Source organism: Oryzias latipes, chromosome 5 (assembly GCF_002234675.1).
Source record: "Oryzias latipes chromosome 5, ASM223467v1".
NCBI lineage: Eukaryota > Metazoa > Chordata > Actinopteri > Beloniformes > Adrianichthyidae > Oryzias > Oryzias latipes.
Window position 1 is genome coordinate 8,605,767 of NC_019863.2, and position 25,059 is coordinate 8,630,825.

Genomic DNA, 25,059 nt, shown 5'->3' on the forward strand with positions numbered 1-25,059 from the left:
AGGTATTAAGTATTTAGTTAGTATACTTCCTACACTTCACATATATGGCTTATAGTATAATTGCTATACTTACACTCAAGTATACTTCATATGATAAATTTCAAGTGTACTTTAAGTCTAGCTTCAAGTAAAGCTTTTAATTCCATCTGTTGGCCAGACATGAAATGTTTATTTGGCAAAAATGATCTTTTTCAATCTAGAAATTTTAAAAGTAGCAAAAAAAAAACGTCTGTGAAAAAAAACCTAATGTATTTCCTTTTGTAATGTTGGGTCTGTGGTTTAAATAAATGTATAGTTGTTTTCATCTTGTTTTAAGAAATAAAAAAGGAGACAAAAACAAACGTTTGATGCAGATTTTTTCTCTCCATTATGATCATTAGCAACAATATATAAAAAATATTTTTATCAAGTACAATTTGATTTACACAAAAGAAATCTGTACATGTTTCTCCACTATATTGACCTCTTACACTCATCAAACATCATCCATGTGTACCAAAGCACTCATCAACTGTGCGAGTGCGTACATCTGTCTGTGTGTTTGTTTTTTGGCCATATGTTTTTTTTGGCCATAGTGTTGTCTTTAATTGGATGTTTTTATAATCTTATCCCAGTATTATAGGTAGTCTTAGAATATTTCGACTAAAATATCTCCAATAATTAACACCAGGTTTGTACTTTTACAAATTTGTTTAAAAAAGGTTTTTCAAAATGTCAAAAATTGGCAACATCTTCAACATTTCTGACATAAATGTTTCAACACCATCAGTACTTTGAGTATTATTGCAGCATATCTGATAAAACCTTGCAAACTCTCAAATGGCATGACACGCAAAAAAAAAAAACAAACACAAATCTATATGTTAAGTTGTCCACTTAGTAAATGGAAGACTATTTTTTGATGTATCGTTTTTGCAAAGACTTAATGGGAAAAAATGCATAAAGAACCAAACAAAAAGTTAAGCAGTAAAAATAAGTTCATCCGTCATTTCCGTGGAGCTGCCTCCAGCTAATTTTCTTTCTCTCGAAAGTAACACGGGTAGATATTTACGGCCTTCAGCGTGAAGCCTAAAAGTGCTGAGAAATCATCTTTGGATGTCCCCAATGATACTGTCTGGTCAGCAAGAATAGGAAAGCGAGATAGATCCATCAAAGGAGATCCTCTTCTCAAAACACTGACAGTCTATTGAAGCCCATTTTTGGCGTTCCATGGTTGTTTGGCGGGGGAAGCCCAAGAGTTTATGGACCTTAGATGATGGAGATTCGTATAGGAATGGAAGGAGAGTCTGTCCTGTGTAGAGGTGAATGATGGGACATCACATGTTCCACCATCCCATGTTTAGACATGTGCTTCATCAGGTATGTCTCCTGGAAAGAGTAAGAGGGAGAGAAAAAATGAGATCAAATGGATGTTTATCCAGATTTAAAAAGAGGTAACTTAAGGGTCCAGCTCACTGAGGTGTATGCTCTGCCACACATGCTGCAGCAGAAAGCCTTGGCGTTTTTGATGGCGTGCGCAGACAGATGGATCTGCAGGGAGCCAGAGTCTGAATAGGCACGGTAACAGTTGGAGCATTTGAAGGGCTTGTCTTTGTTATGCTGTCTCTGATGAGACTTCAGAAGAGAAAAGAGAAGCAGGACAGGGTGTGGGTCATAGAGCTTGTCTAACAAATTGAAGAGGTTACAACCAAACAAACGGTCAAAAAACGAATAAAGTTCCTGTCATCAAGACTTTACAACATCCGTGCATCTATCTGTAGAACCTGTTCCATCCCTTTTGGGGTTGTGGGGTTGTTGAAGCCAACCCAGCTAAAGTTGGGTGATCGTATGGTACACCTTGGGAATGTTGAAGGGCCACAAAGACACACCTGAGGGGCGTTTTGGAGTCACCAATTAACCTATTATGCATGTTTTTCAACTGTGGGAGGAAACTGGAGAGAACTCAAGCCGGCATGGGGAGAGCGTGCAGGCTCCATGCAGGGTGGGACCCTGCTTGGATTTGAGCTAGCGCCTTCATGCTGTAAAGCGAGGGTGCACACTACGCACCTAACAGTTTGTTATAAATAAATGTTAAATTTGTCAAATGGAAAAAAGAAGGAATGAATAGCTATGAGAAAAATGTCTGCTCTGGTCACTAATAGCTATTTCAAACACTTTAAAGCAACAGAACTCTAAAAAATTGTAATGTATGTGGGCTACAATACCGAAGTAAGACTTCATGGTAATGCTAACATATTTAAGTTTCCACTACAATTAGAGACTTCCTGCTGGTGTCGCACCTTTTTTTTTTTTGCACTAATCTGGTTTTCCTAAAACACATAGATCTATTCCCTTAAATGGTAGCTTTCTCAAATCATCTTTGCAGCAAAACGTTTTAAATTAGGTAAATCTTTTAAACAACTACCCCAAAAAACTAATTGCATAAGAATTAAATTATAAAGAAATATCCAAGGTATACACATACAAGCATAGTTATGACTTTAAAGTCCCACTCCAATCATCTTTTGATCCATTTAAAAAAGCGCCTGCCAGTGGTCTTTTAAAAAAAATAGGATTATGTCGTTTTTAGCCCAAATCAAAAAACTTTCAACAGAAAAATACATCAGAAATTCCCCAATAAGTTTGGGGCGGGCCCTCATTTCCCATCATCCCTCTGTTTACACATTCTCCCGCTAACTCACAGCCCCTTACAACTCTAATCTAACAATACCAGTGCAAAAAAAAATGATAAATATTGGAATCATCCAGCTTTGTTTTGAGCCAGATCCCAGTTCGGACGAGGAAAACAAAGACGTACAAGGATCTAATCTGTAAGTTGATGCATCAGAATAAAGCAGAGCAGACGCTTGTTTTCCACCCAGTGTATTTTCTATGTAACAAATACAATCTTTTTATAATGACATATTTGCGTCTGCTCCTGAAACACAGCGATTTAAATAAAGAAATACTAATGCAATTTTAAGCATCATTTTTTTCATATATGTCCTGTATGTATCATGAGAAAATACTACAAGACCACGGTAAAAACACCAAAAACACTATTTTAATTGTACGATTTTAACAGTTTAACATGTTTATAATTCTGCTGTTAATTTACAGAATAACGAACAGAAGTAAAAAAATAATGACAATCATCATTATATTTAATGGATTCAGGATGTCTGGTACTGTATGTATCAGTGGAAAATTGTCTGTCATTATGAGTAATTATAATGCCATCATCTACACGTGGGTATATCCAGATAATATGTGCATTTCCATCCATTTTCTAAAACCCACTGTATTTCTTTTAGGGGGACTGGGCTGGAGAATCATGTAGCAGCAGCTGTTGGGTGAAGTTAACCCTGGACCAACAACCACACAATCACACACACCTACAGACAATCTAAAGTCACCAGTTAACCTATGATACATGGTTTTAGGCTGTGGGAGGAAGCTGCAGTCGCTGGAAAAAACCCACATATACATAAAGAGAACATACAAACTCCACACAGAAAGCACTAACTCCACTTACTTCACTAACCAGTGCATATATGTGCATGTATTTATCTTATTTTATTTTCTTCATTTTCAAATCAATATTTAAATATCCTAACCACATTTGAAAAATCAATGTTTATATTTTTTGTTTTTTACTGCTTGAAATAAAAAAGAAAACAACCAAAGTGAATAAAAATACATCTCTGTTGTGCTTAAAAAAAGAAATATTGCCATCTAGTGGGCAAATGTAAATACTACCAATCATGCCAACTTCACTGTAAGAATCTTAAAATGATTTATTTTGTGAATGCATTTGTGCAAATATAAGTGCACTGTCTACAGTATTACATCCACAATGATACTTGTTAGTTATCCTGCATTGTGGAGGGAATATTAGCAGAATGGACTTTAGTTAGGAGGTAAAATGGTTTTGAGGATGAGCCCACAGAAATGTGACGAGTGTGTGGAGAAAAGATAGTCCTAAAATAGTTGGCTGTGCATCATACTTTATTTGTGACTAGTGTCTGCCTGTTTGTATGTAACTTTGAATTTGTGTGTGCATAATAATTTATTTGTGTATGTTTAAAAAAGTCTAAAAACCTCTCTGGCACTTGTAACTTTGATCTGAGTGTAAATGTGCTTTTGTGTGTGTGTATCAGGCGATTGGTGCGTTCTGTTATGATTTGTATGTGTAGGAGCTGTTTTAAATTCATAGTAAGTTTTAAGCTAGTGCACTTTCAATTTGTGCATGCATGAATTGTGTTATGTATTCATACGTTTTTGATATTAAAGTGTACACATTTGCAAGTACACACGAAATCTCTTCTATGAGTTACAAATCAAGTTTTACGCACACAAAAATCCAAAGTTACACTCAAACAGGCAGATGCAAGGTACAAATGAGTGTTACGCCCACACAAATATTATGTGACTGTTTTCTCTCTGTACCTGCAGATTAGACAGTTGGGTGAAAGCTTTTTCACATCCTGGATGGGCACACTTGTAAGGCCGGTCACCCGTGTGGATTCTGGAACAATGACAAAAAGAATCTGCTTGGAGGCTGGAAACAAGATCAGTAACTGTTCAACTTTAGGGCAGGAAGTTCGATACGTATAGAGGTGGGGCCGGTGAAGGAAGGAAAAGAAACCACAAACCTGGTATGCTGTTGCAAGTGAGAGAGCTGGCGAAAACATTTCTCGCAGTAGGAGCAGCGGTAAGGTTTGGTGCCCAGGTGTATGCGCAGATGCTGAGCTAGGTAGGATGCGTTTGCAAAGGTCTTGGTGCAGTGAGGACACCTGTGAGCTTTGGCCTCTGTGTGGGTTTTGGAGTGAATCTGCATGTCTGACTTGGAAAAGAAGGTCAGCGGACAAATTTTACACCTGTAAAAAAAACGATAAATGCTGAGTCACATTTTCAAAGCCTCTATGTTTTGTTTGCTGATTTTTTTTATCTGTGTATCATGTTAGAGGTCCTATGACAGATTTGATGCACGCTCTGCTCACGGCACTGAACTAAAAACACAACCTGTGGGTTTGCAGGTTTTCTCTGCCGTAGATATAATTAATGAAGAAAGGTGATCCTGCCTGTAAGTTTTCCCCTCTTTTGCAGAGATGCCGACGCAGGGCTGGTCATTCCCTGAAGCGAGGATTGGGTAGGGTACCACCAAGAGAGAAGACCCGTTCTCCGCCTTGATCTTTTTGCGCCCTCGCTCCAGCTTTGGAGGAGGGCCAAGAAGTCCCAAAAGGCCTCCGTTGCTCTTCCCGCCCTCAATCCCGCGGCCAGCAGCCAACCCTGAGATGAAGTGAGGGGTGGAAGACCCGCACAGCCGGCTTTGACTGCTCGAAGTGGGAGTTGTGGGAGTGAGGATCTCAGAGGTGCTGAGGTTGCCGGTTCTGGAAGCCAGTGCCACACCTGAGGAGCAGCGATGATTCAGCATTACATCAAGGAAAACTGCCATATTCAGGTACACACAGATGACATAACCAGATCTCAGCAACTCTGATAAATTGGGCTGTTCTTGTTGATCTGAGTTAACTGTCTGCAAACATCATTTACAGAGAACTTGCCTCAGCCTCAGTTTCTTGTTTTTGAATTGTCATCGTTAGATGTGGGAGGTTGGGTCTTAAAGTCACTTTAAAGCAGCAACACAAACTAAACAAAGCTGCGGTTTCCTGTAGGGAACATCCTAACTCTGCGAGAAGATGTAAATGTTAACAAATTCAACAAATACATTTAATTAATCCTTGTGTTGATTCCCTGTAAACTGAATACTTTAGCTTCGTATCAGCTGTCTAGAGATTATGTGTTTACAGAGGGCACTATGTGGAGCTCAGCACCAGTCAAACCGTGTAAAAGGCATTTACTTCACTAAATTACACCTTCCTCACACAACGTTTACGTCACTCATTTATTCCAGGCAGTTTATCCCTTGTGCTATCCTAGGCACTTTAACGTTGGGAGTTGGGTCATCTAGACCCACTAGACAGTGCTCTGAACCTTTTTTCTTCAATGATTTGTGATCTTCACTGGTGTCCATGGATTGCATGAAATCTTTCCACCTTTATCCACCTTTGTCATGGTAGGAAGAACACGTCAATGTAAGGGTGGGGTCATAGGATAGCACAAGGGTTAAGGAGACACAACAGGGCCACTCATCGTGAGAGGACAAAGAGAACAAAATGGATTTGATTCAAGGAAATATTCTAACTAGGATTTACAGAACTGTCTGTAATCTTATTTCATTTCACTTCTTTTTAGGTGTCATTCAGTCGTGACCCAGCAGAGCCGGTGTGGATCTAATCAAAGACATGTTGTGTTCTTGTAGTTCGTTTTGGAAAAAAAAGGCTTTGACACAGTTAGAAACCTTTCACCATTTAATTAAATTCAAACTTTTTTGCTGTTTTTTTGCACTCTCTTGAAATGAGTGCAGGTCTTTTGAAGAAATAAAGATTTTATTCTGAAGTGACATTTAACTAGACTCAGTAAGTGACTTCCACTGAAGAGAGTTCCAGGTCATAGAAAAGCGACTCACCTGAGACGTGGTTTGTTCTGGAAGGATGGTCAATGAGATGACGCAGATGCCAGTCTTCCCACAATCCTCTTGCTTTAATAGCCGCCTTGTCGTCCAAATTCAAGTTAACATCACCCAAAATGCGACCTGTTGGAAAAAAAAAAAGACTTTCTCTTTTTATTTGTTTGAATATGAGGACCCTCGCTGTAAAATGGGAACAACCCTCTTAGAGCTGGCATGCTGGAGGTGAGGATACCTGTGACGGAGCTGGAGGCAGGACGGGCGTGCAGAGCGATGTCAGGCTGAGAGGGGCTCTGACTGTAGAGGGCCGGCATCTGCTGCTGAGCCTTGGAGGATCCGTGCTGGCTGCCGTCAGCCTGACTGGGAGTCAGTAAAGGCTGCTGGGAAGCCGATGAAGCAGCGGGCAGATGGGGTTGTCGGATCTTCTCCGCCATCAGCTGCTCCTTGATTTTATTGATCAATACTAGGTTATCCAGCTGACAGCCAGAAAACAGCATTAGAGTCAGGCCGTCATTTGTTCTGAGACTTTACATGGAAATGACTCCCTCTAACGGTTGGTTCCTTGACTTACAGTTTAATGTTTTATTTGTTAAATAGATTGTAATCAGAAAAGTATTTTTCCTTTGTTTGTTTGTCCTTTAGTTTTATTTTATTTTTTCCTTAGAATGCCAGACACAAACCAAAAAAAGCATTTTGTGAAGTTTTAAAGTCAGTAAACTCTACTTCATTTGTTATCCTTTGAGTACAATAGAACAAACAGGTGGATTTGTTTCCCACATTTTGCTATTTCCCTTGATTCTTAGAAACTAGAAAATGTTTCAGAATCCTGAAATTTATTTATGTTTTTGGTCATTTGAATATTTTTACAACAGTTTAATCTCAGTAAATATGAAATGGAACACTTGATTTTCCATTTCATGACTAAATAAAGTATTTAGTGCATCTCGGGGCAATATGTTATAATCAAGGTGAAACACAGTTTTATGCGGTTTGATTGCTTTAGATCAACAGAGTTCTGTTTCTGAATAATACAGATGCACAAAAAACTGCATGCAGTCCAGACCTAATAAAAGGTGTAGCAGATGATAAACTTTCTTCATAACAAGAATCTGTCATTATTGGAATGTCACTTGGCCATGAAGTTATAAAACAGGTGACCAAACAGAGTTTTAAACATGTACATCTGCATTGCAACAGTAGCTATCAATATTCATTTTAAAATTGCGGTTGAATAAAATGAATACTTTTTTCTCTACTCTCAGTTGACAATGAATTCACTGCAACCTCTCTTTCCAAAGGACTAAGATGCATCTTTTGAGTGTTCAGAGTCTTTCAGCTAAGCTAAAAATTGAATGGTCCATAGAAATCTGTCGTTTCGGTCCAAAATTTCTTATCTTTATCTACCGTATACCTGTACATACAGTGGAGGAAAAAATATTTGTCAGTAACCAATTCTGCAAGTTATCCAACTTTGAAAAACAGGAAAGGTCTGTAATGTTCATCATAATTACACTTCAACTGCTAGAGACTGCGTTAAAAAAGAATGTTACCGGTATAAATGTCACCTGTTTGAACTGGTTATCTGTCTAAAAAACACTTCAGACTGCTATGTCCCCACTACGACCAAGACCAAAGAGCTGTCTAAGAACACCAAGGACAAGACTGTAGACTTGAACAAGACTGAGATGAATCAATCTACAATAAAAAGCAGCTTGATGAGAAGAAACTGTTGGAGCAGTTAAAGATTACTGACAAATATCACTGCACTGCAAAATCTAAAATCTTAAGAAAGTAAAAAGACCCTAGTTCCATAAAAGAATTGTTTCATTTTCTGTCTAGTAAGACAAATAATCTTAACAAGAAAGTTTAGCAAAAATAATCCTACTTTTAGAAAATTTATCTTTTGCACTAAAATGTGATTATTTTTTCCCCTACTGTATTGTTGTTAGGGTTCTAAAACTTTGATTATGTTAAGCAAACAGACTGCTGGGTAAAATACAAAAATGTCTCCTTTTAACTCTTAATATCTTAACAAGTTAAGACTGCTGTAATGATGTAAACTGAAGTTAAGATGAACATCAGATGATCTCACCTGCCCAGGCATGGCTGGAGGAGGAGGCCAGAAATACGGGCTGTTGAAGCGAGGTTCAGCCATTCTGGAAGAAATACACAGAAGAAAAATGTTTTGGATATTCCCTCCGAGACCTACCGCTTCATCCCTACGGAGAAGAGGATGGACCCGAGCTTTCAGTCAGAGAACTAACATTTTGTGAATAATTCATGATTACAAGCAGTTGAGGCATTAGTAGTTAAAGTCATGAGGGAATACAGCGGGATAGTCCCTGCCTCTTCTTCAGGGAAATGAACAGGAAATGAAGACAAATGTATAGACTCAAAGCAAACTGTACCCTTGTTTCAAGGTGAATGTATTTTTTTCAAAAGCAAAATGAAAACATAAATGCTTTAAAATACGTGTTAACTTCCTGCTTTCTCAACATATTTTTCAACAAAGTAACAAACAAAAAAGCTGCTAATTTACAGCAGATCTTTACTTTTTAATTGTAATCTGCAGGCTTTTCTCTCCGCTAACATTTTTTGCCCTGCAAAAAGTATTTTTTTATAAAGAAAAGAAGCTTTCTTTGGCACACTGCACCATTCCTAAGTCTGTCTGGCTCAGTAGAAGCATATCACAGTCCACGGTTCCTAGCCAAGAGAAACAAAACTGATATGTCTAGAAGGCTGGGTGTATAATGCGCTTTAAAAATATATTTCAGTGGGTTTCACCTCCAGGAGGTTCAGGAAGGAACAGATTTTTAGTTTTCTCACACAAGTTCATACATCTTAGTTCCACTTTCTGAAACCACAGTGCTGTCGTGAAAATCTTTATATAGCTTAACTGTGTTGTTACTGCGACCTGGGTTTTTTTTTTCCCCCTTGCGGACCAACTGGAATGAGCTATAAAGCTTTATTAATACTGATTTCCAGCAGGAGAAAAAAAGTGCACATCCAAGTGATGCAGAAACTTTTCAGAGGCGGTCAGGGTTTTTTTCTTTTTCTTTCTTGTCAACAAATTAAACATGCACTTACATTTATAGCTGTAAATGTCAGAAATGTTCATTGTCTGGCTAATCGATTACACATTAGTGAATACATTTGTTGAAAACAAAAGTTACAAAGGGGGTGACAGGGAAAAATAAGCTGAGGCCACCTGAATTCATTCCGGATTTTACCAGAAAACATAATAACATCAATGGGCTACTTCAAGACCCACGCATCTTTTGATCTTTTGTAATAGTGCCTTTTAATTATGATTTTGCTGTTTTAGGTCAAAATCAATAAAAGCTGCATCATTTTTTTAGGTCATAGTTTTTGCAGAGCAGCAGGAGTTCATTAGAAATTCACCTCTGAGTTGTGGGTGGGGCTGTTTGCCCAGAGCAAGCCCGTCCCCACTTCCCGTCATACATGTTTTCCTGCTGGCTTACTGCCCCTCACACCCCGGACCTAACATTAGTGGTGCAAACAACAATGGTGAGCAATATTGGAGCTATCCAGCCGTACAGTTTTGAGCCAAATACCAGCTCAGATGCGGATGCATCAGAATGGAGCGGAGCAGGGAGCCTGTGGCCTCTTCAGCGAATTTTCTACATCACAAATACAATCTTTGTCAAATGACATTTTTTCAGCTGCTCCTGATTCACAACAATTTGAATAAAGAAATACTCAGAAATTGAATCTGGAGCCTATTTTTCTTTGTATATGTCTTCCATCATCAGAAAAATGCCACAAGAGCCTGGTGAAAACACCACAAATACAACATTTATCATAGCGGGTCTTTAAATTATTTAGTAAATGGTTTTATTCTTTTAATGTTTATCTGTTTGGCAGCAAGTTAAGATATTGGATGTTTAACAGTTCATTATCATTTTTTGATACAGGAAACTTTCAAATGTCCGACAAAAGAGAGCAGGACTTCTTTTTTACATATGAAAAAAGTATTTTAAAAAAAGTTTAAATCAATCTGGATGCTTTAGAGTCTAACTTAAAACATATACACAAAAACTGTTAAAGTCTGGCCTATAACATACCTTGAGCAGGCTAGTAAACAATTTTCATAAAAATGGTAGAAACATATTCTGATTGAGGAGCTTGAATCCTAAAATGTTCATTTCCATGAATAAGTCTAAGTTCATTTTTTCTCATGCTATCATGCAATACTAACGGATCTTTGTGAGTCGTTTTATTATAAAAAAAAGTCTCATATTTTTATTTTTGTAATTGTGCAGAAAAAAAACTATTTTATAAAAAAAAATAAAGAAAAATCTCTCAAATAAAAAGTTTCACTTCCGTAAATTAATATCCTACAAGCAGCATTCGTTTCATTTTGACCCCACAGAAACAACCCGTCGCATCTCCAACATCCTCAGACAGTTTATTAAAAAAAAAAAATCAGACAAAAGAAAAACAAAAATGGCAGCCCCGTTTTATTTTTATAAGCAAGGGACGCCATATTCTGCAGATCGGAATGTAATAAGGTAACTGTGTGGATGCCATGGAGGAGGTTTCAGAAACAGCAGCATGCAGCATTTTCTTTGCGTTAGGCGTTCGGGATGATTGTTGTTTACTTTGATTTGGAGGTTTGAATTGCCCGGCTTGAAGAGAGAGAAAAAACCCGACACTTCCTTCAACAATCAGCTGCGCAGCTGCTGAGCCATAATAAATCCGACGATCAACGCGGATCATGACGCTTTATGAAAGCTTTTACTGCACAGCTGCTGATGGGGGCCAAATCGATCAAACTGCGAACGATCCTTTTTTTTTTTTTCTCGTTCCAAGTTTGGCGTGAGCTGAACAGTGACGGAGCGACGCGGGGCTCATGCAGGGAAAGAAGAGGAAGAAAGAGGCCGAGGCGGCTTTTGCGCGGAGGAGCGAACATACCTGCGCCACAGACCGAAGAAATGTTTTATTAGGACTCGGACTCCTTTTGCTGCTCGCTCTGCCTCGGACTCCAAACCTTCCGGGTCGCCTGCTGTTCACTTCTGGGTGCTGCAGGCAACTAAACGCTCTGCGCGAAAAACTCCTTTTTTAGCCCCATTTTTCTCTCGGGCGAAGTGATGCGCGCATTTGCGCCGCTTTAAACTGCGCGCACGCATCGCAAGCTTCATCAAGGCGTTCCTCCTGACTCCGTTCTAGCTGCAGGAAAAAGCGGTTACTTTAAATTATGTCATCAAAGAAATATGTATGAAAGGAACTCGTTTGGGGGCTCAAATTAAAAACGGGCAGCAGATTTATAGAGGGACGGGAGGGGTGGACGGATGCGGGTGTAATCTGGTTGATGTTCTCCACAAATCCTGCGTGTCTGTGTCCGATCAGTGCGGTAAATATGAAGTGTAATCCTCTGAGCTGCAGCAGCAGAAACAGACTGCTAATATGCTCCGTGCTTAGCTCAGCAGGAGATGGCAGTGCTGCCACAGAGGAGAGCTTCAACCCAGCATCCTGCTGCTGCTGCTGCTGCTGCACAAAACAGAACACGCGCTTCACATACAGACTCCAACATCCTCTCCCTGTACACAAACTGGACATTTTTCATTTGCAAAGATGCAAAAAAATAAAAAGCCATAAGTGTGTTTTTGTGTTAATGAAGTTTGTTGCCATGTTGGAACCTTTATTATAACAAAAAAAACTGAAGAATTTCACACAAAAAACAATTCAGAATACAAGCAACGAGTTATAGTGACTTTTTGAAACAAAAGTAATTGTTAGAGTTAGGTTTTACTGAACTGCACTTAAGAAGCTGTTAGTTACTAGGTTAAATAACGATTCTGCTATTAGTTTGATTCATATTTTAATTTGTAGTTTCTGATACAATTCATAGTTTTATTGATTTCGAACAATCCTATATTCAGTGACCTATAATCGATCCATGACATCTTTAGCCAAAATTTCTACCGTGACTCAGAGATAAATACCTGAGTACTGAAAAGTGCAGGTGAAGTTTTCCAGATTTTTTGTATTACTTGCAAGATTATCAAATGTAAATTAATTTTTGTTTATCTGTACAAACAGACAAGAGAACAAGAATTACTGCATTCACATTTTAGGTTTATAAAGTTCAGCCCACTGTAGTTTTTCCACATCAAAATAATACAAACTGAACATTATTAGAACATTCTGGCACACTGTTGGACATAACACTTTGCAAAATTCAAAGTTTTTCCACACATTGGACTGAAATGATGGACTGATCATTTTTTGTTGACATCACGTGTGCGTTGTCTGCTGTGATGCACTTGGTTGTTTTTAAGTTATAGTAAAATAAACCCACCATTTCTCAATCCAAATGGTGTTTTCCAAGATTATAATAATAATAATAATACATTTTATTTATAAGGCGCCTTTCTGGGCACTCAAGGTCGCCGCACAGCATGTATACAGTATAAAACACAATAAACACTTAAAACAACAACAACAATTTAAATAAATGCAAAATTAAATAAAAAATATATAAAAAGGTGAAAAAGTTAATGTTAAAGTGAATAGGCCATTTGGAAAAGATGAGTTTTTAGCTTTGATTTGAAATGTGGGAGTGTGTCAGTGTTGCGGAGGTCAGGGGGGAGTGAGTTCCAAAGCCGGGGAGCAGAGCAACTGAATGCCCGGCTCCCCATGGTGACAAGACGGGCAGAAGGGACAGAAAACTGGATAGAAGAAGAGGAGCGAAGGGAGCGAGCAGGAATGGAGATATGAAGGAGGTCAGAGAGATACGGAGGTGCAAGGTTGTGAAAGGCTTTGAATGTGTAGAGCAAGATTTTGTATTGAATGCGGAATGGGATGGGTGGCCAGTGAAGCTGTTGAAGGATAGGTATGGTATGGTTGATGGAGGGAGTGCGTGTGATGATACGAGCAGCTGAATTCTGAACCATTTGAAGTTTCTGGAGGGTTTTTTGTGGGAAACCAAATAGAAGAGAGTTACAATAGTCCAGGCGGGAAGTAACAAGACTATGTACCAGTACAGCAGTGGACCGATTTACAGAGTGGATCGATTTATTTCATTTTAAAAATATTTTATTATGGTGTAGGTCAATTCGATGAACAACTTGCTTCACATAGATCAGTCTGGTTGGATTGTAGGAAAATAAATAAATGAATCAATTAAGTTGAATAATCGTTACACCCCAATAGTTGAACATTAGGCTCCATCAGTCTTAGGATTTTGTCACAGTAAAAGCCTCAGTTTTGCCCCTCCCCCCCAAAAAGCATAAAAACAAAGATTCACTAATTTCTACTATTCACAGTTTTATTCCATTTGAAACAATCTGAATTTGCTTATTGAGTTTTAGTTTGTATATGTCTGTTGTTAATGTGTTTATGTATTAAAAACAAATAGAAAGACTATAATTTGCCTTGGTGCAGAGGTAGAGTGGCTGGCCTCTGCTCAGAAGATCGCAGGTTTAGTTACTGCTTTGCCTGCTCGTGTGTCAAAGTGTCCTTAGGCAAGACATTGCATCACTGGGGGTTCTAGGTTGGCGCCAGTGTTAAGCAGTGGAGCTGCCATCAGTGTGTGCGTGTGCATGAGTGAATGGGACTGTGATCACAAAGCGCTTTGGGCCTTCAAGAAGGTAGTAAAGTGCTGTATAAGTACACACCGTTTACTTTTTTGCCAATTTTATTTTGAAGTAATGCAACACTGTCAAGTTTTGTTAAACTAGATCACAAAACAACAAATGATACCTAGAAATGTTTATACTCAGTAAACAAAAAAAATATATCTAAAATTCAACTTTTACATCTAAAACTCTCAGCTATGTCATAAAACTACAGATAGCCTTATAGAAAAAAAAAATTTTAGTAAACAAAAATACCAAACAACTGCACAATTATTTTGTTGTTCTTTTTTGAGTTTCTTTTGTGTTGTCTCACCTTCTTATATTTTAATCTCTGTAAGATAAGACCGTAAACTCTTTGAGGCTTAACAAAAATGTGCAGAGTGTATCTCAAACAAAAGCCTCCGAAACAGTCAACAGATTTTACCCACTGTTTGTGCAAGTGAGGAGTTTAAAGCGGATAAGGAATAATAACCCATCATTTCAGGTGCTTCATCTGACAGGGTTAAACAAAGTCATTCAAATGTCAGAGATAACCAAGAACATTTGTTTTTCTGACATGAATTATTCTTCTGCAGTGTTTAACAATACTTTTAGGTGTCAGCACATATATATGGCTGTGTACTCATACACCTATTCAACTGAATGTTTAAGTTTGCATTTTCCCAAAAGGTAAACTTGGACTCTGCAGGACACTGAGCAGAAAAAAAGCACTTAAGTGAGACGGATAAAGAGCTTAATACTTCCCTGTAAAGCTCCGATCACACCGCCCTCGGCAATCAAGCAACTACTTTCAATGAAAAGTCTATGTAAACGCATGTAGATGCGCTTTTTGGGCTTTCATGGTCAGGACTCTTGCATTCCCGTGTAACTGCGCACATTTTTAAGACCGTTTTGGGCCCCACTTAGAAAATGCCCAGCTATCAAACGGGCATTGAAAATTAAACCAGGTTGAACTTTGACCAATCAGGGAAACAGATTTGGTGACAAATGGATGACGTCTTTTTTGATTCATGCCAACCATTTAAAACATTGATCACGGAGGAAAAAATTAATATTCGTGGTTTGTTCCTGGTTGGAATTATATGGCACATCTTTCATATATCTGAATACAGCTGTGAAAGAAAAAACTGGAGCAAAATATATATATTTTTTTGGTCAAAAAAGTTACCCAATCCTTCAAAAAAGATTCTTCTTTTTTTTGGAGAAAAAAAGGAGAATCCTCCTCTCTCCGTGTCCAGTGTGAACAGGCGCCACATGCCTGGAATGAACCTAGCATAACACTCACTGTGTTCCATCTAACTGCTACAGACATGTAAAGAATACAGTTCAGATCACAGCTGGACATACATATGAATGTAAACACACCTAAAAACCTGCTTATATACAATAAAATGAGTATTAGAAATTGATTGGTTAACGTGTGCTGACACACGGCTGACAGCTATCTTTGCAGAAGACACAACCCAAATGGCTATTTTCCATTCTTCCATTTTCTAAAACTTCCAAAGTCCTTTTGGGATAACAGGGTTTTCTAGCTGGAGCTTATCTCTGTTGGGTGAAACCAACAGAGCAAAAAAAAAAAAAAAACAAACAAAATGAAACTGCCTCCTAGGGGAATGATGATGAAATACAGGGCAGAAAATGTGAACAAAGTTATTTAAGGAATTAAATCGATCACACTAATGAGATGGGGGAGGGTTTCAGAAATGTGTGCATCAAATATGAATGGCTTCATGGGCGTTCATGTCTTCATCTATGGTGATACCCCTTTTAGGGGGCGGTTTGAGCCACTCTGCTTCTCTCCGACCCCCTCTGCCCTCTGCTGCACCTCTTTAAAGCAGATCTTTAACCCTTGTGCTATCCTAGGCATTTTAACATTGGGAGTTGGGTCATCTAGACCCACTAGACAGTGCTCTGAACCTTTTTTCTTCAATGATATGTGATCTTCACTGGTGTCCATGGATTACATGAAATCTTTCCACCTTTATCCACCTTTGTCATGGTAGGGAGAACACATCAATGTAAGGGTGGGGTCATCTAAGATAGCACAAGGGTTAAAAATCAACAGGCTTTAGGGTGTGAAGGTGAACAAGTCAAAAACAGGGAGGGTTCCCAAGGCATTATCTGGAGTGTGCACTGTTCCTATTATATTTTTTGTACATCATTTTTTTTACATCTGCAAACAAAGTGCCACAGCGGTCTGGTGTTGGAGTTTTAGCTGTCACATCAGACATCCAGTTGCATGTGCTGGTCATTGTGCATTTCCACATAAAGAAGCTACCAAAAACAATTCTTTGAATAGAAAAGGACAAAATCTTGTTTTGTTTAATCTTACAGCACCCAGTGTGTGTTTACCCAACGTATGAACAAACCCAGACTGAGTGGAAAACATTATTTTCAGCGTTATCAGTGAATTGACCCATTCACCTCTGGTGTTATGGGCTCCATCTCATCACAGATGCAGACTCTGAGTATCTGTCTTCACCGAACGTGTTAGTTGTTTGACTGGTTTTCCTGTTGCACACAAACATTACCACACCTCTTCAAGATGCACAAGCTCTCTCATCTCCAACTAGCCAGGTGCAGTGAGGTAGGGAGGGAGGGAGGGAGGTTGGAACGAGGAGGGGTCATTATCCCTGTGAGGGCGGAGCAAAGGGGGAGGTGGAAAAAATAAAGCAGATGAAGCATTTGAAGCTGACACTGACATGCTGCTCAGCAGGCTCCTGCAACACAGGTAGGAACTAATGAAGTATGACACATATTTGAAATAAAACTTTTTTTTAATTTATTTTTTTCTTGTGGTAACTTTTATTGTATGTCACAAAAAAATGACCCAATGCTTCTTCAGATCCAACTAGTCTGCATGAGCGGTGTCAAGTTCAGGTGGATTACTTAAGTCTGTGAAGGATATGCACTCATGCCACTCCTGTAATCCTGTTTCTTTGTTTTGTTTTTTCCTCATTTGCTGCTGGTGGTATTGTTGATCAATCACCAGAACAGGTTGATCCAGGCAAACAGCTAAAGTTATTCCAGATATTCCTTTTTTTAAGGAGTGAATAACAAACCTGGTCCAGGGTTCATTACCAGTGTACACAAAGAATAATCGATCCACCACGTACAAACACTCACTCAAACTTTGACCTTTCTGTTTAATTATTCCAAACACCTCAAATGAAAATGTTCTGAAGTTTGTGCTTTTGCTGGGGTGTGTGTTTGTGTCGGGGGGGTGCAGAGTGTCTGGCATTCCTGAGCTCTTTCACCCTTAGGCGAAAATGAAAAACCCGTTTTTTTTAAAACACTGACCTGTGTGTGTTGTTTTGTTGCAGCCATGGATGGTGCGTTGGAGGGAGCGCTGGTGTTGTGTGCATGTAAACTGTCTTGCAGCCTTTTATTCCTGCCCTCCCTGTCTGCGTCCTACAGCCCTGTCAGCTTCTGCTGTTGCTGCCTCTTGATCTTCACAGACTTCCTGGTCACAGGTGAGGTCATGCAGGTGTGCTGCTCAGCACAGACCTGTAATCTTAAGTTTTTTCCATGTGCCTTTTTGCTGACAAATAACACAAACACAGCTATGTAATGCGAGACATGCAAATGATATGCTAAAGCCATGAAAATACATACAAAAATGCTTAACACGCCCAGGGAACAAGTGTTTTGCTGACCTCTTGTGGATTTGTTTCTCTTGGATTGAGAGGTGTAAACTACCACCTTGTAAAGGCAACACACAGCCTCTATGACCACATCTCCCTGAGAGATTAATGACCCACTCTGATGAAAATTTTGTTTTTAGTGTTTTTAACATGTTTCATTTTTCTCATGATGGAGTACATAGATAATGAAAATTAAGAATAAAATTGCTTTTCTGAGTATTTCTTTATTCAAATCGTTGTGAATCAGGAGCCTGTAAGTGTGACGTAGAAGCTACAACGGCAAGCCACAAGCTCTCTCTCAGCTGCATTTTGATGCTTCCTCTTGTAGATCACTATATCCATGTACGCCTTTGTTTTCCTTGTCTGAGCTGGTTGTTGGCTCAAAACTGTACCGCTGCATAGTTGTGATATTGCTTACCATTTTTGTTACACCGCAAAGTACGGTAATGTAAGCTAGCAGGAGAGCATGTTAAGAAAGGGATGATGGGAAGTAGGGGCAGGCTTACTCAGTGGCAACCGGGAGATGTTGCTGCAAAAGCGGCAGAACTGAGCGAATTTCTGATAAACTCCTGCTGCTAATCAGAAACTATGTCCTACAAAACAGCACAGTTTTTTGTTTTGGGCTAAAAATATTAACAATTTAAGGGTCTATATCCTCAGAGTCAACTATATCCATATATGTGAAAATCTATTTCCTTTGGCACACTAAAGAAAAAATTATTTTATAAAATATCATTTTCCTACTCGGAAACAAGACAACTCAATCCCATGGGCACCGGCTTTCAGTCTTTTGTGGGTGTCGCCCATTTCATAATGTCAATCCAGATCTGCCCTTAGCAGAGTATCTGCGTTTCACCCACAAAAACAAAGAACATCCAAACTTTTGAAAAGATGGAAGTGTATATTGTGCATGTAAGAATGAAAGCGTTCTTGCTGATCACTGCTAGCTCAGTGAAGAAGGTGGGCCTTAGACAAGGGGCTGCGCTGGCAGCACAGAGACTTACTGGAAGGGGCTGTTCTTAATTTTCATATTTTATTGACCCAACCGGGGACATCCCATTGCCCTTTAGTGGGGAAGCAAAAGCCAAGCTGCTTTTAATATGGCTTCATTGGAGAGCCATCTGTGTCCCAATACATCACTAAACCCCAGACAGTCTGAAGAAGTAATAAACAAGTAAAGAGGCAAAATTTCCTTTGGAGAATTAAGCCCGTTTATCAAAGAATACAGAAACAGCCCAAACAGCATGCATCTGACTTCAATTCACAACCCTCTCACTCAAGGTTTCACCCCAAAACTCCCCACTTCCCATGAGCCTTAGGGGCTGAAGGCGGGGCTAACCCCCACGTCGCTACAACATATATGAAGGTTAGAACCTGTTTTTGTGGATTGGAAGGAGCTGGTGCTCAGAAAGGCAGGTATTTAGAGGAAATGAGTGACTGGATCAAAATACAGCTTTGGGGTTGTTTTTGTGAGGAATTAACATTAAAAGGCAACTGAAAAGGCTCAAAAAGTTGATTTTAGTATGCCCTTTAACATGTTCTTGTAGCATTTTTCTCATGATGGAGGACATATACACAGAAAATTAAGATTACAATTGCATTTCTGAGTATTATTCAAATTACTGTGAATCTGGAGTAGACAAAAAAAGATGCTGTTTGAAAAAGATTGTATTTGTGATGTAGGAAGGTTCTTTGGTCTTGGCCATATTGGAGTTTGGAGTGGGACTGTTTGAGGTTGTGGACAGGTGTCTTTTAGATAGATAACCAGTCCAAACAGGTTCCAGTATTAGAGGTAATGCGTGGAGGACAGAGGATCCTCTTACAGAAGAAGCAACAGGTTTCTGAGAAACAGAAATTGTATTTGTTTGTAGGTGACCAAATACTTATTTTCCACCATAATTTGCAAATACGTTGTTTAAAAATCAGACAATGTGATTTTCTAGATTTTTTGCCCCCTTATTTTGTTGCTCATGGTTGAGGTAAACCTAAGATGGAAATTAAAGGCCTCACATCTTTTTAAGTGGGAGAACTTGCATAATTGGTGGCTGACTTAATACTTTTTGCCCCACTAAATTTGGATAAAGATGTAAAGGATAACAGTAACTACAAGTACTTGTACTTTTTTGCGCCACTGTATCTCCAAGGTTGCTTTTTTTTTTGCTGCACTGCTATGTTAGTTTAGAGCTGTGAGGGGCTGTAAGCTAGCATTTTAACAAAGACACAATGAGAAGTGGAGGCAGGCTTACTCAAGGGACAACCCCCCCATACTCCATACAACCACCCGCCCACCTCCCGGGAGTTCCCAGGAGAGAGCAAGGCAAGGGGCCACCCACTCCTGCCCAGGAGGAGGATGCCCAAAAGAGTTGTGAACATGGCCCGACCAGGCTCATCCACTGCTGGAATTTTGGAGAGGCGCAGCGCTCGAGGGCAAGGACCAGAACCTGCACTACAGGGACAGGGACACCCCCAGGCTCAGCTGTGATGTGATCCCCAACTCATGGTCTTGCCAGAGAACTCAGGGATTCTTCTCCCTGCATGGAGAGAGGGCTGCCGGGCCCAGGAAGCCAGCACCTAAGGGACATGACCATTGTTGCCGAGGGTTGGGGTGGGGGACACAAGATCAGAAGTCCCACCTTCCTTGTGTAATGTTTGTGTGTGTGTTGGAGCGCATATTGTTGTGACACAAAAGGGTGTGTGTAATAAAGGGTACAGTTAAAACTGGCAAGTAGGGCACTGAGATGAGATCTCCTGATTGCTGGCAGTGATGGCCCATGCCCCCCCCCAAGGGTCCTTCATGTCTAAGGTGCAATTGAAACCGAGAAGGGAGGGGCCCAAATTCATGCAGCAATCATGGGAGGGGGACCACAGCTTCTCTCCCGAGGTGCATTGTAGGTTGACCCCCTCCCTCACCCTAGGAAGAAAAACATGATTTAATGGAAGCATAGTAGATAGCCATGAGCTCTACCAATGATCCGATATAATCATATGATACTGCCCAATGATAAAGTACAACACTGAACTAAAATGAAAAGCATCTGGCAGGGGATGTACAGTTTGGTATCTGCCTGAAAATGATATGAGAGTTCATGCAGGAAGATCATTCAGTCCATTGAGATCAACAATAACATTTTGATGGCATCACTACACCCTGAAGCAACAGTGTGGCGTGATGTAAAGAGATGAATAGACAATCATTCTACTGCAGTTCTGCTTTAGGGCTAAAGGGCAAAAAGCTGTTGAGACCAAACTGAGATGGAGGAAGGAAACTTTGTAAGAGAACCTGATATGATTAGGTTCACTTATATAGTACTTAGGAAAAAAACAAAAAAACAAAAGAGGTGATGTCTGGGTTTTCCATTATCTCTTCTATTTCTGGCTTTTGTTTAACATTTCTCAAAACAATCCTTTCTTGTTAACCCCTTCCTACCTGAATTTATTTCTAATTACGCAAAAAAAAAAAATCTGTGTTTTTTCTGTTCAAGGTGATGCTTAGTTAAGTCCTGGATTCAATTGTACATTGCGAGTTAGCGACATAAGCCGTAAAGGAATTAAAGGAATCAAAAGCAGCTCTAAGGGTGGGCGAAACTGGGATTTGGATATCAATCTGATGCCAAGTAATTACAGGGCTAGTATCACCAACATCAATACTGATACTTTCCTTGAAATGTTTGATTATCGAAAAATTATGGAAATGCAGTTTTGTTTTTTGTTGATTAAGTGTATAATAACCCAGGACGGAGACTTTCGGCAAATTAAAATGTTTTTAACAACAATCTGAACTGAATATGCATCAAATATAGAACATTATTAGTAATGTATATTAGTAATGGCAAGATACAATAATAAAAAAAGGAAAATAGTGCAAAATTTTGTAATGTGAAGAAAATAAAAGAAAACTGCACCACAAACATATATATTTAAAATAAAGGCAGTAATACAATAACAATGTCACTATTAAAAGAAAAAAAAGTTAACAAAAGCAATAATAATAAAGTTAAGTCAAAGTCGCAATAAGTTCTAACACATTTGACCCCTCCTTTGGGGGGGCAGTGAGCTGCAGACACAGCAGCTCAGGAACCATTTGGTGGTTTAAAAACCAGTAAATACAAAACTTGTAAAGAACACAGCAAACAATTCTGCCATTGTGCAAATGTGTGTCTCTTTTAATGAATCTGTCTGCTGTCGATGAAGCAGGGAGGGAGGGGCGAGGTTTAAGGAGCAACGGGGAATGGGGGGGGGTTCATTCTGTTCACGCAGACAGTGTTGCCAGATTTAACAGTGTTTTTGTTCAAATCTGGAAGGGTTTTGATCAAATTGAGCTGTTTTTTGGGTAATCTGGCAACTCTGCAGAGTATCAATGCCATCAGTCTAGCATCAATACTTTACATTGGTATGGATACTATCAATACTCAGATCTGCCTACCCCTATAGCTCTAGTCTCAAAAAGCTTTTTCTGTCAAATAAGTTGGTGCTAAAGTAGGTTTACTGAAACAGAAATTCAAGCAAAGCACTTTTGAAATATTAATGTTGATATTCATGTCTTTCTGGACCTACCTACCTACCTATTCCAATCGAATCCAATCCAATGGAGGCTCTCAGGTTGTTGCTTGTGTTGAAAGACACCCTAAAGGCAAACAATCATGTGATCAAATTTTTGTTTGAGTTTTTAAGATGCATATATTTTTGTTTGAGCACTTTTGGGGTTGGCACAGTGGGACCAAGACTACTAGTTGTGGCTACAAAGTTAGGCAGTAGCATGAATGGTCTTGTCCAAGGACCCACACTGGATTAAGCTCATCACACCCCTAGGAATGGAACCCTGGTTTCTCATGCGTCTTACATGCAGCCAACTGAGCTATCTAGTCTCATTTTAACCCTTGTGCTATCCTAAACACTTAAACATTGGGTGTTGGGTCATCTAGACCCACTAGACAGTGCTCTGAACCTTTTTTCTTCAATGATTTGTGATCTTCACTGGTGTCCATGGATTACATGAAATCTTTCCACCTTTATCCACCTTTGTCATGGTAGGGAGAACACGTCAATGTAAGGGTGGGGTCATCTAAGATAGCACAAAGGTTAAATTATACTACACCACACTTTTTGATTTCTTGGTTTCTTCTAATTTTAGTTATCAACCAAAAGAAACTGTCACAGCTCATGTAGATGTCAAATTAACCTTTACTCTGATGACAAATGATGACAAATGGGTTGCAGTTCTGACAGATTTTCTTAGATTTCATGGTCCTTCTCTTTTTTCCCACAGTTTTTCTGACTTCCCTTTGCGTCCTGGAGACCTGGCCATTTGATCTGAACCCCCCAGGTGATGTCATCGCGCTGCGCTCCCTGCTCTTTCTCAGCCATACATATAGCTCTGTGCTGCTTTTCATCACGTTTCTGATTGCCATTGAGACTCTGATCAGGCTTCAGAGGCCTCACGTTGTTGTCCTTCCTGGCACCGAGGGTCAAGCTGTCAGCTGGGATCAACGGCAATGGTATGTCAGGAGGGCAAAGGGTCACCAGGAGAAAAAAAGCAGCACCCTTGAAGACGGGAGCTACTCTCACGTTGTGGGTTTCCTCTGTTGCCTGTCAGTTTGGGTCATTGTCGCTCTGACTGTCAGGTGGAACTGGGAGCTGGAAGAAGTGTGGACCACCGCCTGTCTCTACTCGACAGACTCCCTTGTGAGTTGTCTGCCCAGCCTATTCAGTCACATTCCCAGCTCCATGAATCCTTGCTGGTGCACTGCCTTCCTCTGCTTCCTCCTGATTCTGCTGGCCATCAGCACCACCCTGCAGACACAGCAGCAGACTCATGCACTTGGAAACTGTTACTGCAGCTGGCAGGACCCTGTTATGACGTTGTCAGCACCCTTCAAGTTTACTCACCCTGGGATGTCAGCGTGTGATGACCCAGAAAAAACAAAGAGCAGCTGCTTGTTCAGCACAGCTCTTTGGTGGAACAGTATGCAGATGTTGGAGCGTCACCAAGGAAACTTTGTTTTTGCCTCCCCTGGTTGTTTGCATGAAGACAGGGGAGGACAGAAGCGCCAGACAAAGAGAGGTATCGCTTTGACGTTTATCACACAGAAGCAGGTGGACTGTCAAAGCAGCAGCCAGTGTGGGGGGTGGCCACGCTGGGGTTTTCCAGGCCTGGAGGTGAGTGTGATGATGCTGGCCGTGCTCTCCTTTTTCACACTGCCGTTCAACCTCAGTGTGAATATTCTCCTGATCAGGACTATAGATGCCACGCTGGAGTGGTCTTTCACAGCTTTACTTTCACCTGCAGCGAGCAGCAAAGATTTAACACCGCCTTACAGCGTGACACAAGTTTGACCAACCGGACACTGACCACTTTCCAAGACAGTCAGCATTAACTGTGCTAGTGCAGCATTCCTCTCTTTGCATTGACAGTAAGCAGGTATTCACATGTTGAAAGTAAAGTTTTGAAATTGTTGATGGATTCTGATTCACAGGTTGAGGCGTGCTTTGTATGAGGAGACTTCAAACCAGGAGATTGCTGGATTCCTTAACCCTTGTGCTATCTTAGATGACCCCACCCTTACATTGACGAGTTCTGGTGGATAAAGGTGGAAAGATTTCATGTAATCCATGGACACCAGTGAAGATCACAAATCATTGAAGAAAAAAAGTTCAGAGCACTGTCTATTGGGTCTAGATGACCCAACTCCCAATGTTAAAGTGCCTTGGATAGCACAAGGGTTACCATCATCTAAGATAGCACAAGGGTTAAGCTGTTCAGAGCTTCAGTTTCTTCTGCTATCAGTATTTAAACAACATGCAGCAATACAAGCCTCTGCAGCTCACAGAGACTCATCCAGGGGGCAGACAAGGTTTTGAATTTCGTAATATTAAGTCCGCCGGTGTTGTATAACCCTGAGCCTGCATAAAACAGTGCATAATAAATAAGAATTGACTTGAGGAAACCTAAGATTTCTGCTGGGTTTTCTTTAAAGCCGTAATTGTGATCTTAAATAAATCAACGTCAAATGATTACAGACTTACTGAAATGTGAAAGAAACCACACTGACTGAAGTGCTGAACCTTTTAAAGATTGGGTTTTTGTTATGTTTTATGAACTGAAGGTCATGTCAGGAAGACCTGAAGGCAAAGCCTGATGCTTCATCATCACACGCAAACACAGAAAGGCTAAGACAAGAAGTGAAGTTTTAATGCAGAATATGAAAATAACTAAAACATGTCTGACAAATATAACCTAACCTTTCTCTCTTTGGAGAACTTTTATATTTCTTTCTTTCTTACAATAAATAACCTAAAGTAG

The 25,059-nt window shown here is 39.8% G+C and overlaps 2 protein-coding genes across 3 annotated transcripts; one reads left to right on the top strand and one right to left on the bottom strand.

Annotated features, from left to right (window-relative positions):
- Positions 1-147: 147 nt before the first annotated feature.
- LOC101172403 (zinc finger protein 362-like) lies at positions 148-12,015 on the bottom strand. 2 transcript variants are annotated; one of them, XM_011474818.3, is made up of 9 exons: positions 11,447-12,015; positions 8,604-8,667; positions 6,747-6,987; positions 6,512-6,637; positions 5,064-5,391; positions 4,635-4,859; positions 4,429-4,507; positions 1,456-1,614; positions 148-1,368 (listed from the first exon to the last, which is right to left on the bottom strand). In XM_011474818.3, exons 2-9 carry the CDS (start codon positions 8,664-8,666, stop codon positions 1,249-1,251), a joined length of 1,341 nt encoding a protein of 446 aa, XP_011473120.2. In that variant the 5' UTR covers position 8,667; positions 11,447-12,015; the 3' UTR covers positions 148-1,248. The 2 variants fall into 2 exon arrangements, with proteins under 2 accessions (XP_011473120.2, XP_023810634.1); XM_023954866.1 differs by having other exon boundaries at positions 6,747-6,954; positions 11,447-12,014.
- A 4,759-nt stretch (positions 12,016-16,774) lies between these two features.
- LOC101159093 lies at positions 16,775-25,059 on the top strand. The gene is made up of 3 exons (XM_004068752.4): positions 16,775-16,846; positions 17,439-17,588; positions 23,026-25,059. The coding sequence occupies exons 1-3, from the start codon at positions 16,792-16,794 to the stop codon at positions 24,090-24,092; spliced, it is 1,272 nt and encodes a 423-aa protein (XP_004068800.2). The 5' UTR covers positions 16,775-16,791; the 3' UTR covers positions 24,093-25,059.

Bases quoted from the DNA above. Each gene is read 5' to 3' on its own strand.
- LOC101172403 (XM_011474818.3), bottom strand. From the start codon at position 8,666: ATGGCTGAACCTCGCTTCAACAGCCCGTATTTCTGGCCTCCTCCTCCA. The intron at 4,508-4,634 runs GTTTGTGGTTTC...TCATTGTTCCAG, and splicing joins CACTTGCAACAGCATACCAG to AATCCACACGGGTGACCGGC. The intron at 1,615-4,428 runs GTACAGAGAGAA...TCTCTTCTGAAG, and splicing joins CCCAACTGTCTAATCTGCAG to TCTCATCAGAGACAGCATAA.
- LOC101159093 (XM_004068752.4), top strand. From the start codon at position 16,792: ATGAAGCATTTGAAGCTGACACTGACATGCTGCTCAGCAGGCTCCTGC. The intron at 16,847-17,438 runs GTAGGAACTAAT...GTTTTGTTGCAG, and splicing joins AGCAGGCTCCTGCAACACAG to CCATGGATGGTGCGTTGGAG. The intron at 17,589-23,025 runs GTGAGGTCATGC...TTTTTCCCACAG, and splicing joins CACAGACTTCCTGGTCACAG to TTTTTCTGACTTCCCTTTGC.